General features: G+C 42.5%; 1 protein-coding gene and 1 long non-coding RNA gene across 13 annotated transcripts in view; one reads left to right on the forward strand and one right to left on the reverse strand.

Moving 5' to 3' along the window:
* Positions 1-17,653, reverse strand: part of Cmahp (cytidine monophospho-N-acetylneuraminic acid hydroxylase, pseudogene) — an 85,189-nt gene that overhangs the window by 18,875 nt on the left and 48,661 nt on the right. For 5 of the 11 annotated variants that reach the window (XR_010058898.1, XR_010058899.1, XR_005495302.2 and 2 more), the window contains exons 14-15: positions 13,788-13,903; positions 10,153-10,248 (exon numbers count right to left, since the gene is read on the reverse strand). Coding sequence is in view for 8 of the 11 variants with exons in the window: in XM_039095890.2 (XP_038951818.1) it covers positions 10,173-10,248; positions 13,788-13,903 (192 nt within the window). In the remaining 3 variants the exon portion in view is untranslated. Of the gene's footprint in view, positions 1-7,631; positions 7,999-10,152; positions 10,249-13,787; positions 13,904-13,923; positions 14,194-17,653 lie in introns of those variants that run through there. The other 6 variants (XM_039095887.2, XM_039095888.2, NM_001024273.1 and 3 more) reach the window with 3 other exon arrangements.
* Positions 1-17,653, forward strand: part of LOC102552189 (uncharacterized) — a 59,454-nt gene that overhangs the window by 16,245 nt on the left and 25,556 nt on the right. For both annotated transcript variants that reach the window (XR_010059163.1, XR_005495369.2), the window contains one exon: positions 11,982-12,122. This is a non-coding gene — a long non-coding RNA (uncharacterized LOC102552189). The remainder of the gene's footprint in view (positions 1-11,981; positions 12,123-17,653) is intronic.

Below are 17,653 nucleotides of genomic sequence, written 5' to 3' on the forward strand. Positions count from 1 at the left end.
TATCTATGCCCCAAATACAAGGGCACCTACATACGTAAAAGAAACCTTACTAAAGCTCAAAACACACATTGCACCTCACAGAATAATAGTGGGAGATTTCAACACCCCACTCTCATCAATGGACAGATCATGGAAACAGAAATTAAACAGAGACATAGACAGACTAAGAGAAGTCATGAGCCAAATGGACTTAAGAGATATTTATAGAACATTCTATCCTAAAGCAAAAGGATATACCTTCTTCTCAGCTCCTCATGGTACTTTCTCCAAAATTGACCATATAATTGGTCAAAAAACGGGCCTCAACAGGTACAGAAAGATAGAAATAATCCCATGCGTGCTATCGGACCACCACGGCCTAAAACTGGTCTTCAATAACAATAAGGGAAGAATGCCCACATATACGTGGAAATTGAACAATGCTCTACTCAATGATAACCTGGTCAAGGAAGAAATAAAGAAAGAAATTAAAAACTTCTTAGAATTTAATGAAAATGAAGGTACAACATACCCAAATTTATGGGACACAATGAAAGCTGTGCTAAGAGGAAAACTCATAGTGCTGAGTGCCTGCAGAAAGAAACAGGAAAGAGCATATGTCAGCAGCTTGACAGCACACCTAAAAGCTCTAGAACAAAAAGAAGCAAATACTCCCAGGAGGAGTTGAAGGCAGGAAATAATCAAACTCAGAGCTGAAATCAACCAAGTAGAAACAAAAAGGACCATAGAAAGAATCAACAGAACCAAAAGTTGGTTCTTTGAGAAAATCAACAATATAGATAAACCCTTAGCCAGACTAACGAGAGGACACAGATAGTGCGTCCAAATTAACAAAATCAGAAATGAAAAGGGAGACATAACTACAGATTCAGAGGAAATTCAAAAAATCATCAGATCTTACTATAAAAACCTATATTCAACAAAATTTGAAAATCTTCAGGAAATGGACAATTTCCTAGACAGATACCAGGTATCGAAGTTAAATCAGGAACAGATAAACCAGTTAAACAACCCCATAACTCCTAAGGAAATAGAAGCAGTCATTAAAGGTCTCCCAACCAAAAAGAGCCCAGGTCCAGACGGGTTTAGTGCAGAATTCTATCAAACCTTCATAGAAGACCTCATACCAATATTATCCAAACTATTCCACAAAATTGAAACAGACAGAGCACTACCGAATTCCTTCTACGAAGCCACAATTACTCTTATACCTAAACCACACAAAGACACAACAAAGAAAGAGAACTTCAGACCAATTTCCCTTATGAATATCGACGCAAAAATACTCAACAAAATTCTGGCAAACCGAATCCAAGAGCACATCAAAACAATCATCCACCATGATCAAGTAGGCTTCATCCCAGGCATGCAGGGATGGTTTAATATACGGAAAACCATCAACGTGATCCATTATATAAACAAACTGAAAGAACAGAACCACATGATCATTTCATTAGATGCTGAGAAAGCATTTGACAAAATTCAACACCCCTTCATGATAAAAGTCCTGGAAAGAATAGAAATTCAAGGCCCATACCTAAACATAGTAAAAGCCATATACAGCAAACCAGTTGCTAACATTAAACTAAATGGAGAGAAACTTGAAGCAATCCCACTAAAATCAGGGACTAGACAAGGCTGCCCACTCTCTCCCTACTTATTCAATATGGTTCTTGAAGTTCTAGCCAGAGCAATCAGACAACAAAAGGAGATCAAGGGGATAAAGATCGGAAAAGAAGAGGTCAAAATATCACTATTTGCAGATGACATGATAGTATATTTAAATTCTATTCCATTGGTCTATCTGTCTGTCTCTGTACCAATACCATGCAGTTTTTATCACTATTGCTCTGTAATACTGCTTGAGTTCAGGGATAGTGATTCCCCCTGAAGTCCTTTTACTGTTCAGGATAGCTTTAGCTATCCTGGGTTTTTTGTTCCCAAAAGTTCCACCAGAGAACTACTAAAGCTGATAAACAACTTCAGCAAAGTGGCTGGGTATAAAATTAACTCAAATAAATCAGTTGCCTTCCTCTATACAAAAGAGAAACAAGCCGAGAAAGAAATTAGGGAAACAACACCCTTCATAATAGACCCAAATAATATAAAGTACCTCGGTGTGACTTTAACCAAGTAAGTAAAAGATCTGTACAATAAGAACTTCAAGACACTGAGGAAAGAAATTGAAGAAGACCTCAGAAGATGGAAAGATCTCCCATGCTCATGGATTGGCAGGATTAATATAGTAAAAATGGCCATTTTACCAAAAGCAATCTACAGATTCAATGCAATCCCCATCAAAATACCAATCCAATTCTTCAAAGAGTTAGACAGAACAATTTGCAAATTCATCTGGAATAACAAAAAACCCAGGATAGCTAAAGCTATCCTGAACAGTAAAAGGACTTCAGGGGGAATCACTATCCCTGAACTCAAGCAGTATTACAGAGCAATAGTGATAAAAACTGCATGGTATTGGTACAGAGACAGACAGATAGACCAATGGAATAGAATTGAAGACCCAGAAATGAACCCACACACCTATGGTCACTTGATTTTTGACAAAGGAGCCAAAACCATCCAATGGAAAAAAGATAGCATTTTCAGCAAATGGTGCTGGTTCAACTGGAGGTCAACATGTAGAAGAATGCAGATCGATCCATGCTTATCACCCTGTACAAAGCTTAAGTCCAAGTGGATCAAGGACCTCCACATCAAACCAGACACACTCAAACTAATAGAAGAAAAACTAGGGAAGCATCTGGAACACATGGGCACTGGAAAAAATTTCCTGAACAAAACACCAATGGCTTATGCTCTAAGATCAAGAATCGACAAATGGGATCTCATAAAACTGCAAAGCTTCTGTAAGGCAAAGGACACTGTGGTTAGGACAAAACGGCAACCAACAGATTGGGAAAAGATCTTTACCAATCCTACAACAGATAGAGGCCTTATATCCAAAATATACAAAGAACTCAAGAAGTTAGACCGCAGGGAAACAAATAACCCTATTAAAAAATGGGGTTCAGAGCTAAACAAAGAATTCACAGCTGAGGAATGCCGAATGGCTGAGAAACACCTAAAGAAATGTTCAACATCTTTAGTCATAAGGGAAATGCAAATCAAAACAACCCTGAGATTTCACCTCACACCAGTGAGAATGGCTAAGATCAAAAACTCAGGTGACAGCAGATGCTGGCGAGGATGTGGAGAGGAACATTCCTCCATTGTTGGTGGGATTGCAGACTGGTAAAACCATTCTGGAAATCAGTCTGGAGGTTCCTCAGAAAATTGGACATTGAACTGCCTGAGGATCCAGCTATACCTCTCTTGGGCATATACCCAAAAGATGCCTCAACATATAAAAGAGACACGTGCTCCACTATGTTCATCACAGCCTTATTTATAATAGCCAGAAAATGGAAAGAACCCAGATGCCCTTCAACAGAGGAATGGATACAGAAAATGTGGTACATCTACACAATGGAATATTACTCAGCTATCAAAAACAACGAGTTTATGAAATTCGTAGGCAAATGGATGGAACTGGAAAATATCATCCTGAGTGAGCTAACCCAATCACAGAAAGACATACATGGTATGCACTCATTGATAAGTGGCTATTAGCCCAAATGCTTGAATTACCCTAGATCCCTAGAACAAATGAAACTCAAGACGGATGATCAAAATGTGAATGCTTCACTCCTTCTTTAAATGAGGAAAAAGAATACCCCTGGCAGGGAAGGGAGAGGCAAAGATTAAAACAGAGACTGAAGGAACACCCATTCAGAGCCTGCCCCACATGTGGCCCATACATATACAGCCACCCAATTAGACAAGATGGATGAAGCAAAGAAGTGCAGACCGACAGGAGCCGGATGTAGATCGCTTCTGAGAGACACAGCCAGAATACAGCAAATACAGAGGCGAATGCCAGCAGCAAACCACTGAACTGAGAATAGGTCCCCTATTGAAGGAATCAGAGAAAGAACTGGAAGAGCTTGACGGGGCTCGAGACCCCAAAAGTACAACAATGCCAAGCAACCAGAGCTTCCAGGGACTAAGCCACTACCTAAAGACTATACATGGACTGACCCTGGACTCTGACCCCATAGGTAGCAATGAATATCCTAGTAAGAGCACCAGTGGAAGGGGAAGCCCTGGGTCCTGCTAAGACTGAACCCCCAGTGAACTAGTCTATGGGGGGAGGGCGGCAATGGGAGGAGGGTTGGGAGGGGAACACCCATAAGGAAGGGGAGGGGGGAGGGGGATGTTTGCCCGGAAACCGGGAAAGGGAATAACACTCGAAATGTATATAAGAAATACTCAAGTTAATAAAAAAAAAAAGTCTAAATGCATCTCTCTCTGTCTCTGTCTCTGTCTCTGTCTCTCTCTCTCTCTCTCTCTCTCTCACACACACACACACACACGATGTGCACACACATGCACATACACACAAAACTGTGTGTACACACTATTAAGTATTCTCTTATTTTAACATAAAACCTAGATCATCCCTAGCTGGCTTGGGACTCTCAGACACTTGCTTCTTCCTGCCTCCAGAGTGCTGGGACAAAAGGCATGTACCATATCATCCTGCCTAAAAGTTAGAGTTTTTATAACATAATTTTCTAAAAATAAACATTTTACCTTTTTTGATCAGTAAACAAACAAAAACAAAAACACAACATTATTTTCATGAGTGGCGACACTTGTTATTATATATGTAGCACAGTACAGTGTTTATTTGCACAAGAGGAATACATTTTAATGAGGATAATTTCCCGTTGAAATCATGTCAGTTTTTAAAGTATAATACTTTCAAAAGTACTAGCCTACTAATTTGTCTACAAAAGAAATCAAAAGATCGGTTGGGTTTTAATGTGTCAGGAATGCAGTTAGAAGAAGAAAGGAGGAAGAAAGAAGCAGAGGGAGAGAAGAAGAAATCCTCCTGTGCTTGAGACAAGCTCTACTGTTCCCTACAGCAGTGGTTCTCAACCTCCCTAATGCTGTGACCCTTTAATACAGTTCCTCATGTTGTGGTGACCCCTACCCTCACCATGAAGCTATTTTTAATGCTACTTTATAATTGTAGTTTTGCTGCCGTTATGATTTGTAATGTAAATATCATGCTTTCTGATGGACTTAAGTGACCCCTGTGAAAAGTTAGTCAACCTCCAAAGGGGTCGGGACCCACAGGTTGAGAACCACTGCTCTAGAAGATGGTTGTGAACCCATTGGGTGAAGCCAAGGCCATGGAAGGTGTGAGTCCTGGGAAAGCCAGGTCATCAGTGTAAATATTTTTAGCTACAGGTTTTCCACAACACTCTCTCTCTCTCTCTCTCTCTCTCTCTCTCTCTCTTTCTCTCTCTGTGTGATGTGTGACTGTGTGGTGAGGTCAAAGGTCAGTGTCAGGGGTCCTCAGTTACTCTCTACCTTATTTTGTGTGACAGGGTACCTCACTGAACCTGGAGCTCATCAATTCAGCTGGCTTGGCTTGACACATCCCCTCCCCCACCTAGTGTTGGAATCTTGGGCACACACTATAACCAGGGATTTACATGGGTGCTAGAAATCTGCACTCAGTTCTTCATGTTTACCTAGCATGCACTTTACTGGCTGAACTTTAGCTTTCTTAGCCACTCGAGCATGTGAACTGTGTAGACTTCACGAAGTGTTTATAGGAATGTTTCATGTTATGGTTGGTTTTGGTGTCAACTTGGTTACAATTTAGGAAAGAACCTAGACAAAAGGGGGTATTTTCAGAAGGAAGTCAGGTGCCTTTTGCTTGCATGGCCTCCCCTCTTGCTGCAGTGGTATGTGCTCTGTTGCTGCTGGGATTCCTTCTCTGGCAGTAGAACCAGCTTTCCCAGGCTCTCCTTGTAGGCTACCACCAGCAACTCTCCGGGGCCTTTTGATTCCAATCACCAGATTGCAACCACTGAAACACCCTGCACGTGGACTGAGTTACCAGTCATCTCCCCCAGTAAGAGATTTCTGTGACCACCTCAATGGTTGGGGCCCAGCCTTAAGAATTAAATCCGGGGTTCTTGGTGTCTAGGGTTACGTGTTTTGATCATTTGCTTGTTTCTGTGCGTGCGGTTCTGTTTCTCTAGAGAACTCTGACTAAAACACCCCACACTACATTTGTGGGTCCCCTCCTCAGTGCCTTCTCTCTAGAAGTTCTTGATTCCCACTTCCCTTACCACCCTCTCAGATCCTCAATCTAGATTCATATGAATGGGGAAACAGTTGCTAATAATAATTTTTCTGTTCCAATTTTCTTTTTAAATTTTTGATGTGTGTTGTATGTGTGTGTGTGTGTGTGTGTGTGTGTGTGTGTGTGTGTGTGTGTGTGTGTACGTAGGAGTACATGTGTGCTTGCTCATGCCAAGATACACATGTGGAGGTCAATTTTCAGTTGTTGTTTCTTTCCTTCCACCATGTTGGTTCCAAGGATTAGACTCAAGTCATCAAGTTTGGCCACAAGCCTTTATTCACTGAGCCATCCTGATAGCCCATGATATTAAAAAGTAAGCCACAGTAGGATAAACTATCTTAAATTTCTAGAGAGATATGTAATAGCTTTGAAAAGGGGTGTGGTGGTCTGTACATGAATCCTCAAATTTCAGAGAATGGGGTAGAAAGATCTGGAGTTCAAGGCCAGCTTGAATTACATTAACGGATGGATGGATGGATGGATAGATGGATAGATGGATGGATGGATGGGTGGATGGATGGTAGTAAATAAATGACTGCCTTGAAAATGTGGATAAAGGAGAGTAACAAGAGGAGGAATACTTATTTCAGAACATGCTATGAATTTGTGCACACAGTGGACTTTAGTATAGGAATTGATTATGTCAATGAGACAGGAGTCATTTCCAGACTCTCGCTGGGGAGTTCTACTGTCCACAGTGTCTCTACTAGGAAGCCAGAGCATACTATGGTACTGTACACCACACAGCCACCAGAGGTGGGTATAAGCTTTTCAAACTCAGAGCTTTACTTTTCTAAAAACCACTATACCCCAGAAATGCTGTCATTTTGTTTGACTGGAAGTGACAGGTTCTGTTCATGAGGAAAACACCTGCCTCTATCCAGGCTAGGAGTGAGTCCCCAGTCCTACCCACCATTAAAGACTGTACTTCCTCTGTGGCTCTGTCACTCTTTGTACTAAAACAGATGCATGTGATCCAGCACTGGGGAATAGGCAGGAAGACAAGGAATTTAAGGCCAGCATGGGTTTGTGTTTTTTCTTATTCAGGCTTCTCTTTATAATAGCTTTGCTTCTTCTCACTCTTTCCTACTTTTTTTGAGCAATCCTTTCTATATCTCATTACTAAAAGGGGCGTTTCCTTTAAACTTCATTAAAGGATATGGAAAATGCCTACCAGATACAATTCACTTTTGTTTCAATAAAGCAGAGAGGAGGAGGTCTCACTGCAGAGGGCCGAGGGGACTGTCAATGCCAATAGAAATGGAAAGGAGACCAAGAGGCTTTAAAGCAGCATTTCTAAGAGTTCAGTAGAAAGGTGAGCCCTGTTATTCCAAATTACAGAGGGAAGCAGGAAGATTGCCATTAGTTTGAGATCAGCCTTCGGCTACCGAGTGAGAAAACAAACTTCTATTTTAAAATAATCTTTTATTTGTCCATCATATACATCTGAACAAATATTTGAATAAACATTATTTTAATAGTAACTGAATAATTTGCTCTGTAGTATAAATCACAAAGTCTAATTTCTAAGCACTTATATTTTTCCTAGTGTGCTGTAAACAAGAATAATCTACCATTCATGTTGCTGATTTTAATGAGGAGATACATCTGTCTCTCATTGATTAGAGTTAGGCGTTGATTCTGAGGTCAAAATCAAGAGGTAGGTGACGGTCAGAGACTGCACTTGACTGTCCTGTCAGCAGGTGAAGGAAAAACAACATGCAAAGGAAAACTCTGGGTAACAATTACAGTTCCTTAGAGACACATTAGTACATCTGAAACAAACAAATAGAAAAAAACCACAGGCAGCTTACTTGTCTATTTTAAACATTAAAACAATGTCTTTCAAATTCTAAAAGGATGCTTTCTCATGGCTTTTTGCTGTGATTATTTTGAAGACAAAGATTCTTATTCTCTATAGATTTTAAAGTATTTTCTTTCTAAGATTATTAACTAGTGTTCTCATGACCCGTCAATCAAAGATCTATCGAACTATTAGAACTCCCAGGCCTCATTAATTTGACACATTTCACAGCAGAATCAAAGTTATTTCAGTTCACGAGACAGCCTGTGTTTGGGAAGTAGATGATGCCAATAGCTCTCTGAAAACCTGAAAATATCGATCATCCTGAAGCTACCCAGGCGATAGATCTACCAAAGAACACAAGAGTCATTTATAACTTCTTATCAGCAGCATCTCTTCTCTCCCAGTTTCTTCTAGTCTCTCCCACTTCCCTCCCAGCCCACCTTCTCTTCTCTAGCTTGCTTCCTTCATGCTGCTGGAGTCTTATAACTTTCCCCTCCTGTGCCTACTATGCTGGGACTCCCTTTGCCTTTTGTTAGGCTTTCTTTCCCATACAGAGCCCATTCTTGGTTTTCCTTGGTTCTCCTTGCAGGGAGTGTGGATGGGAAGAATTTGAAAGCATGTTGGGGGTGGAGCTAGGGATCTTATGCCCTGGAAGTACATGCTATACTACTAGGCCACACCACCAGCCCCAGTGAAGTAGTTTTGAGTCAGTCTATGCATTAACGTACAACAGGCACATGTGTGAACATCCCTTAAATGTAGTGTTTATCCATTGCTGATAAAAATTTTCTTCTTTGTCATAAACTGCCGCGTTCAAGATGTGAGAGCCAATTCTTGATTTGGGGGCATTATTTACTACCTGAGTAAAAGACACTACCAATAACTAATGGCAGTTATTGGTATGAAAGTATGAAAATACTTCCAGAAAGGTTTATCCAAGCAAGGAGACACATCTTGAATGTGCAGACACCGTCCTATGGGCTGGGGTCCTAAATTGAATGGAAAGAGAAAGCCAGCAAAACACAAACATTCATCTCTCTTTGGGATGACTGGGGCACGATGTGTCTGGCCATCCGCTACTCTATTATCCTGCCTTCCCCAACAAAATTGTCTGGTTCCCCTAACTGTGAGCTATAACAAACCCTTCCTTCACTCGGTTGCTTTTGCTAGTTACTTTCTTGCAGATATGAAATGCGTTCTTTTCCCGCTTGAGTGTGTATCACCCCTAAAATTATGCAAGGGGTGTGGGGCTGTGTACTAGGGCAATTATACAAAATTGCCTACTTTGTAGTATGTTCATGAATTCTGAGGTCTGTTCAGGTGCCTTCCTCAAGAGATGGCCACCTTGTTCTGAGACTGGATCTCACTGGCTGGAACCCATTGGTTAGACTAGCCTGGCTAGCCAGCAAGCCCCAGAGACCTGCCTGTCTTCCTCTCTCTAGCACTGGAATGACAAGCTCTACCAAGCCTGCCTCTCTACATGGATGCTGAGGAGTAACTTGGTTCTCATATGTATACAACAAACCCTTTCCCAACTGTGTCATCTCTTCAGTCCCGACTGTACTGGACCAGCAAGTGTTAGCACATGTGATAAATACAAAGGGGTAGGCACTGGTGGATAAATGAATGTAAACACACGGGGACGGAACATTACCATTTCTATAGCATGTGGTCCTTTTGATCATGTGTAGGTTGGAGCAAACTTTGTAGCTCAGCTGAGGAGACTCTATGCCTGAGAAAGGGCGAATCTGACTTGCGCCACAAAAGCTGACCTCAGGCTCCATCTCAGTCATTGCTTATAGCAATTCTCTTTCCAAGTTCTATTGTGTTTAGAGTGTTCTCTCTCCTTTTGTACTCAGGATTTTTCTCTAAAACAGCGTCTGTTTTCCTAGGCAGTGTGTGTCATCTCTACCCTTCCAAGGAGCCTGTGCACGCTGAGCGAGTGATCTCATGAACTGTCTTTACGTCTTCTTTATACCTTTATATATTTACTCTTACTCCTTAGTGTTTTCATGGCATCTCTCTTTTATGATCCCCTGGAAGTCATGTTTCCTGTAACTCAGTGATGAAGCGAATGCATGGATACATGGCTAGGGGTCTACCAGCCCCACCTGGTACTTACCCGGGATGTCCAGGTCCAGCCTAACCACAGCGCATTAGGAACAACTTCCAGTTAGGTGGTGTTAGAGGGAGTTTTATCTGAAAATGATTCCAAAACCTGCAAGAAACAAAGCAGAGAGATGTGAGCTTTGAACGCTGATGCCTCTTTTTTTTAAATACTTTTATTTATTTATTATATATGAGTACACTGTAGCTGTCTTCAGACACACCAGAAGAGGGCATCGGATCTCATTACAGATGGTTGTGAGCCACCATGTGGTTGCTGGGATTTGAACTCAGGACCTCTGGAAGAGCAGTCGGTGCTCTTAACCACTGAGCCATCTCTCCAGCCCACGCTGATGCCTCTTGCGTGGCCAGGATTTCTTTGGTGCCTGGTCTCAGCTCTTTCCCAGAGGACAGTCTTGTCCTGTTGTTTCAGATACTGAGTCTTCAGATTCCTTAAAACAGGGCGGCCATCTGTCTGTCTGTGGTGAGCCCACTTTAAGGAAAGTTATCTTTCTACAAGATACACAAAGCCGCAGGTTGGAGTATTAGTGAAGGTGACCACATCACCTTAGATGTAGGAAGATGAACCTGCTTCCTAAAGAATGACCTGGCGGGCTGCTGAACTAGACTCAGAAACAGCACACACAAGAACTCACCCCGAGGAAAACATGGGGAACATGTCAAGAGATGCAGACATAATCCATTCAACCACTATTTCACACAGTGAAAAGCTGGAAAGGGCTCAATGGCCAAAGACTGTTAAAGGAGGTCTGAATCCTAGCATACAGTATTGGGTAGGCTGGCATTCAAATGCCCGTGGGAGAAAGGTTGAGGAGATAGGGAAATGGCTAGTGGTGGCCGTGCCAGTGCATGGGTGAGGATAGCATTGTCCTCGCTGGGAACACCCCAGAGTGTGCTTGGAAACAGGAAAGGAAAGATTAACTAGATACCAAATACAAATTGTTCTACCCGAGCAAGGAATATTTCTGGTCTTACTTTTTTTATATTGTAAAAAAAATTTTTTTTTCAAGCAGAAGCAGGCAGATCTCTGTGAACCCAAGGCCAGCCTGGTATACAAAGCAAATTCCCGGACAACCAGAGACACACAGAGAAACCCTATCTCAAGAAAAACAAAAACCAGCAACAACAATAATAATCATTAATAATAATAATGATAATAACAGTAATAAAGAATTAGGTCCTGTATAAGAGTTAAATGAGGCTGTGCCTGGTTCATCAGGACATCCTCCTGTACTCATGACTTTTATTCTCAAAACATAACATAAGCCAGCTGTGGAAAAAGGCTTGTAAGCCTAGCACTGTAGAGGTAGAGGGGCGCCAATTCAAGGTCATTCTCAGCTATGTAGAAAATTTGAAACCAGTTTGGGCTATGTGAGATCCTGTTTCAATTCCTACAAAACAAAACAAAACAAAACGAAACAAAACAAAACAAAACAACAAAAAACAGCCATACAATATGACAAGATAGATTCAGCATCCATATCTGAGATGATGCCAAAGTGAATTATTTTTATACAGAAATGGCATCTCTACATTCTCTCTTTTTCACCCTAGAATAAGAAGTCAGGTATAAGCATGGCCAGTACTAGGGAGCCCAAGAGCACTGGTCACTCATTTGGGCCCACAAGGTGACTGAAGCAGAGTGTGAGGCTGGCACCTCTGTCTTCACTCTCTGTCTCCATCACTGCAGTTTAGACTCCTGAGCTCTGTACTAGCATGTTAATGACTAAGGGGTAACTGCCTCCCTAGCCTAGCTCATCCTGCTTTAAGGCTAAAGGTGCAAAATAATTCACTATCCTAACCTGTGCTAACCTTGATTTCCAGAAAGAATAAAGCACCCTCCACCCCCTGCAATACATCTCTGTACCTCACCATGAAGGAACTATTCATTTAGGGGGTGAGGCTATCCCAGGAACAGAAGTGACCATCCTGAAGGACCTGGATCATTTCCTGAAGTGATGAGAGGTAATAAGGACTTCTTTCATCCACCCTGCTATACTGGACGAGAACTGGGATAATGGCTTAGTCATACCACAGCTTGGCTGGACTACCTGACTGTGCACTCTTCTGTCCTATCCCAACAGCCTGAGGATGGATTTGAGCCTCTGGTTCCTTTTATTTGCTTTTCTGTGTGCAACCTCCCTGAGTGTTCTATCACCTCCACGTGCATACCATGCACACACACATACTTGTACATGCACACACTGGGGAACTGTTCTAACTCCTTTGCTATTCATTGGCACATTGAGACAGAGACTTGGGGTGGGAGGGAAAGGAGGAAGAAATGTGGGGTGTCCTGTGTTTTTTCTCTACAGCACTGGTTACATGTGATCTGTTGAAAATGAACAGAACTCATATGTCCCAACTCTAAGAGTAAGAAGATGGGCAGAAAAGCCAGCTTTGGGTTGTAGTTAGAACATTCTAGATGAAGTTGCAGAATGTCTATACTGGTGTGTCACTGAGATACTGTGGTATCATTTCTCCCCTACTCCCCAACAATATGTGACATGTTATTGAAGACACTCTATCTACAGAAGTGTGGGTAGGCCAGAAAGATACATCCCTTTATTAAGAGTCATCCTGAGAGAAGGTGGAGGGAGGGGCAGGAAACATGTTTCACAAGAGGGGCAGTCGAAACCATAACGGCTGTAACAGACACGTACGCCTACATTCTTTATATTTTAACATACAGTTTTAAGAGAATAAAGGGTGGGGGCTGCATGTGGTGGCTCACACCTGTTATTTCAGCAATTTGGAAGCTGAGCCAAGGGGGATCATGGGAGGTTTGGGGACAGCTTAGGTTATGTAATGAGTTCCAGGCTGATCTGGGATATAGAGTGAGGGCCTGCTGCAACCAACCAAAGAAAACCAAAATTGTAAAGGAAATAACTTTTAAAAAATTTAAAGGGATATTTCAATAACTCACTAGAGGGCTTTCCTTAGACATTGTAATTTTTAAAAATTCTATCCTAATTAGTTTATTTTGTGTATGTTTCTATGTGTGTGTGAATGCACGCACGTGCGCATGGTGTGCATGTGGAGGTCAGAGAACAACTTTTAGCAGACATCTCTCTCCTCCTACCATATATCTCAATGAGATAGAACTCAGGTCAGCGGCTTAACAACGGAACCATCTCTGCAGCCCAGACATTTTAAGTAATCAGAATTTTAAGGGTGAAATGTCTTCATCTTTTCAGAGGGCGAGTGGTGGTAAGTGGTAAGAAGACTACATTCTCTTTACTCATCTTGTGCACGTAAAGACAGGAAATTGCTCTTTCTTAGATTCCAAATATGATCTTAATACTGTATGACACTTCAGGGTATAAGCAAACACAGATACAGTGGGTTATTCCTGTAAACCACCAGTCTACAGACACTGAGCTCAGGCATGATGGTATTTTCCTGTAAGCCCAGCCTATGAGAGACGGTGAGGTAGAGATTGTCAGGAGTTAGCCTGGGCCACAGAATGATCCGCTGTCTTAAAAACACAGAGGACAGAGGATGGAGCCTGTCCTCTCTCCGCTAACTTGGTGAGCAGAGCCACCGAATCTACTTCTCTACAACCACTGTGCCCTAAGCCCCTCTCCCACCACAGTCCCGTGGCATCAAACATTCCAGGGCTAGGCTTACAGATGATGGTATATATCAGGGTCCCGCTGCAATCGGGTCTGAAATCCAATATACAGGTCATCCCACAGCAGGCCGTTCTTCACCACGTGCCTGATGACATCCACACGGCTGCGGATCTGAAACAGAAACAGCAGCTCTCAGGGAGCCTTGGCAGTGTGGGAGTTCACTCCCTTGTATCCTTGAAAAGGTAGCTGCCATACTGGCCGGAGCGAAGAGCTTAAGAAAGGAGGAAAGAAGTCTCCTGGATGCAGGTCACAGGCTGAGGACACGAGTGGGGAGCCAAGAGCACTGGGATAGCGTTGCAGAAAGCAGGGTGCAGAGGAGAAGCTGGGCCGCTGGGCAGATCCACGGCTCAAAGCCAGGGTCGAGTTTCGTGATTTAATCACTACGGCCTCAGTTTTCTCATCTGTAAAATGAAGATTAAAGGTGACATTCCTCATAGGACTGTGGGGACAACAAGTAAGACTATGAACAGAAAACACTTAACATGAGGTTATACTCTAGGTGCTCAATAAATGATACTGTCGTCAAAAGTAGCAGGCAAGCCGCCACCTGCTCTGTGTTCATGGCAGCAAGTGTGTGTGTCCAGTCTGTCAAAGAGCAGGGCTGCTTTAAGCCAGGAGGTTAAAGTCTTTAAGGAATTCCCACCATGTGATGACCTGGGCATCACATGGCCATGCCAAAGGATTTGCCAGAGCCCCATAAAGCACGTCCACGTTGACTTAACTCACTCTACAGAGACTCTCACTGAACTTTTTATTTTATTTTTTATTGGATATTTTATATACTCATATTTCAAATGTTATCCCCTTTCTCCCCTCTCCCACCCCTGTCCCCCTGCTTCTATGAAGATACTCCCACTCCCACCTCAACACCCTGGCATTTCCCTACACTGGGGTAATGAGCCTTCACAGGACCAAGGTTTTCTCCTCCTATTGATGCCAGACAATGCCATCCTCTGCTACATATGCGGCTGGAGTCATGGGTTCCCCCATGTGTACTCTTTGGTTGGTGTTTTAGTCCCTGGTGGCTCTGGGGTGTCTGGTTGGTTGATACTGTTTTTTTCCTATGGGGTTGCAAACCTCTTCAGCTCCTCCAGTTCTTTCTATAACTTCTCCATTGGGGTCCCCGTGTTTAGTCCGATGGTTAGCTGCAAGCATCCTCATCTGTATCAGTAGGGCTCTGGCAGAGCCTCTCAGGAGACACCTATATCAGGTTCCTGTTAGCAAACACTTCTTGGCATCAGCAAAAGTGACTAGGTTTGGTGGCTGTATATGGGATGGATCCCCAGAGGGGCATTCTCTGGATGGTCTTTCTGTTAGTCCCTGCTCCACTCTTTGTCCCTGTATTTCCTCCAGTGAGTATTTTGTTCCCCCTTCTAAGAAAGACTAAGAATCCACGTTTTGGTCTTCCTTCTTCTTGAGCTTTGTATGGTCTGAATTGTTTCTTGGGTATTCTGAGCTTTTGGGCTAATATCCACTATCAGTGAGTGGATACCATGTGTGTTCTTTTGTGGCTGGGCTACCTCACTCAGGATATTTTCTAGTTCCATTCATTTGCCTAAGAATTTCATGAAGTCATTGTTTTTAATGACTTTAGATGAGTAGTAATCCATTGTGTAGATGTACCACATTTTCTGTATCCATTCCTCTGTTGAAGGACATCTGGGCTCCTTTCAGCTTCTGGCTATTATTATAAATAAGGCTGCTATGAACATAGTGGAGCATGTGTCCTTGTTATATGTTAGAGTATCTTTTGGGTATTTGGCCAGGAGTGGTATAGCTGGGTATATAATGTATATCCATGTTATACCAGGTATAACATGTCCAATTTTCTGAGGAACCTCCAGACTGATTTCCAGAATGGTTGTACCAGCTTGCAATCCCACCAACAATAGAGGAATGTTCCAGCATCTGCTGTCACCTGAGTTTTTAATCTTAGTCATTCTGACTGGTGTGAAGTGGAATCTCAGGGTTGTTAGTTTCACTGTGTCTCTGTTGAGTTTCTGTTTCCATGATCTGTCCATTGATGAGAGTGGGGTGTGGAAGTCTCCCACTATTATTGTGTGTGGTATAATGTGTGCTTTGAGCTTTAGTAAAGTTTCTTTTATGAATGTGGGTGCCCTTGCATTTGCAGCATAGATGTTCAGAATTGAGAGTTCATCTTGGTAGACTTTTCCTTTGATGAATATGAAGTGTCCTTTCTTATCTTTTTTGACAACTTTTGGTTGAAAGTTGATTTTATTCGCTATTAGAATGGCTTCTCCAGCTTGTTTCTTGGGACCATTTGCTTAGAAAAAAAATTTCTCAGCCTTTTACTCTGGAGTAGTGTCTGTCTTTGCACTGAGGTGAGTTTTCCAGCAAAATGCTGGGTCCTGTTTAAGTATCCAGTCAGTTAGTCTGTGTCTTTTTTTGGGCGGGGGAGGATTGAGTACATTGATGTGAGCAATATTGAGGAAAAGTGATTGTTGTTTCCTGTTATTTTTGTTGTTAGAGGTGGAATTATGTTTGTGTGGCTATTTTTTGGGTTTGTTGCAAGAAGATTACTTTCTTGCTTTTTCTAGGGTATGGTTTCCCTCCTTGTGTTAGAGTTTTCCATCTATTATCCTTTGTAGGGCTGGATTTGTGGAAGGATAATGTGTAAATTTGGTCTTGTCATGGAATATTTTGGTTTCTCCATCTATGGTAATTGAGAATTTTGCTGGATCTAATAGCCTAGGCTAGCATCTGTGTTCTCTTAGGGTCTGTATGACGTCTGCCTGCATGCCACCATGCTCCCAGCCATGATGATAATGGATTAAACTCTTGAAACTGTAAGCCAGTCCCAATTAAATGTTGTCCTTTGTGGTGGTTTGAATATGCTTGGCCCAGGGAGTAGCACTATTAGAAAGTGTGTGTTAGCATTTTGTCTAAGCTCTGCCCCACAGTTACCTGGCAACAGGCTGCTCGCCCCCTCCTCACCCTCTTGCTCTCTTGCTCTTGCCTTCCTCCTCCCACTCTCTCTCCCCCATCCCCTCCCCCCTCTTCACCTGCTCATGACTGACCTTCTCTTCTCTTCTCTTCTCTTCTCTTCTCTTCTCTTCTCTCCTCTCCTCTCCTCTCCTCTCCTCTCCTCTCCTCTCCTCTTCTCTTCTCTCCTCTTCTCTTCTCTTCCCTTCTTTCCTCTCTCCTTCCCCCCCTCTCTGTCTCTGTCTCTCTCTTTCTCTCTGTCTCTCTCTCTCTCCCCCTTCCCTTTCTCTGTGTCTATTACCCTCTTAACTCCCCTCCCCATGCCCTGAATAAACTCTATACTATACCTTCATGTCCCTCAGAGGAAGGGATGCCTCAGCATAGGCCCATCAAGGCACCCCCTTCCTCCACACCTCCATAGAACATACTCCTCCTCTATTTATCTTTTTATAAACACATCAGTGATGGTAGAAAGATATAAACCATAGACAAAATCATCCCAGGCTATCTTCAGTTCCTTACAGCCACCCATTGCCCACCTTTGTGTCTGACCCAACACTCCCTGGCCTCTCAGACAAAGCCTTTGGAATGAATTAACTTAGCGATCCTGAGTTTCCATCAACTCCAAAGCTAAGCATGTCATCAGATAGCCTGTGAAGACTGTAGCAGAATATACCGTTTGACTGCAACCTGACTACCTGATGTTCTCTTTGAGAAACCCCTTAAGACTTTACTTCATTCTGAAATTTAAAACTTTCTAAGTCATCTCCACATTGCCGAATATGGAACTTGGAACAATCCTTACTCATGTTCGTAGGTCACAGTCTCTCACATTTAGCTCAAGGATAAATCATGACTTACTTATTTTGAGCTGTGTTTCTGAGTCAACAGAAAGAAGTGGTCGTGAGAAGGGAGGAA

Source organism: Rattus norvegicus, chromosome 17 (assembly GCF_036323735.1).
Source record: "Rattus norvegicus strain BN/NHsdMcwi chromosome 17, GRCr8, whole genome shotgun sequence".
Classification (NCBI taxonomy): domain Eukaryota; kingdom Metazoa; phylum Chordata; class Mammalia; order Rodentia; family Muridae; genus Rattus; species Rattus norvegicus.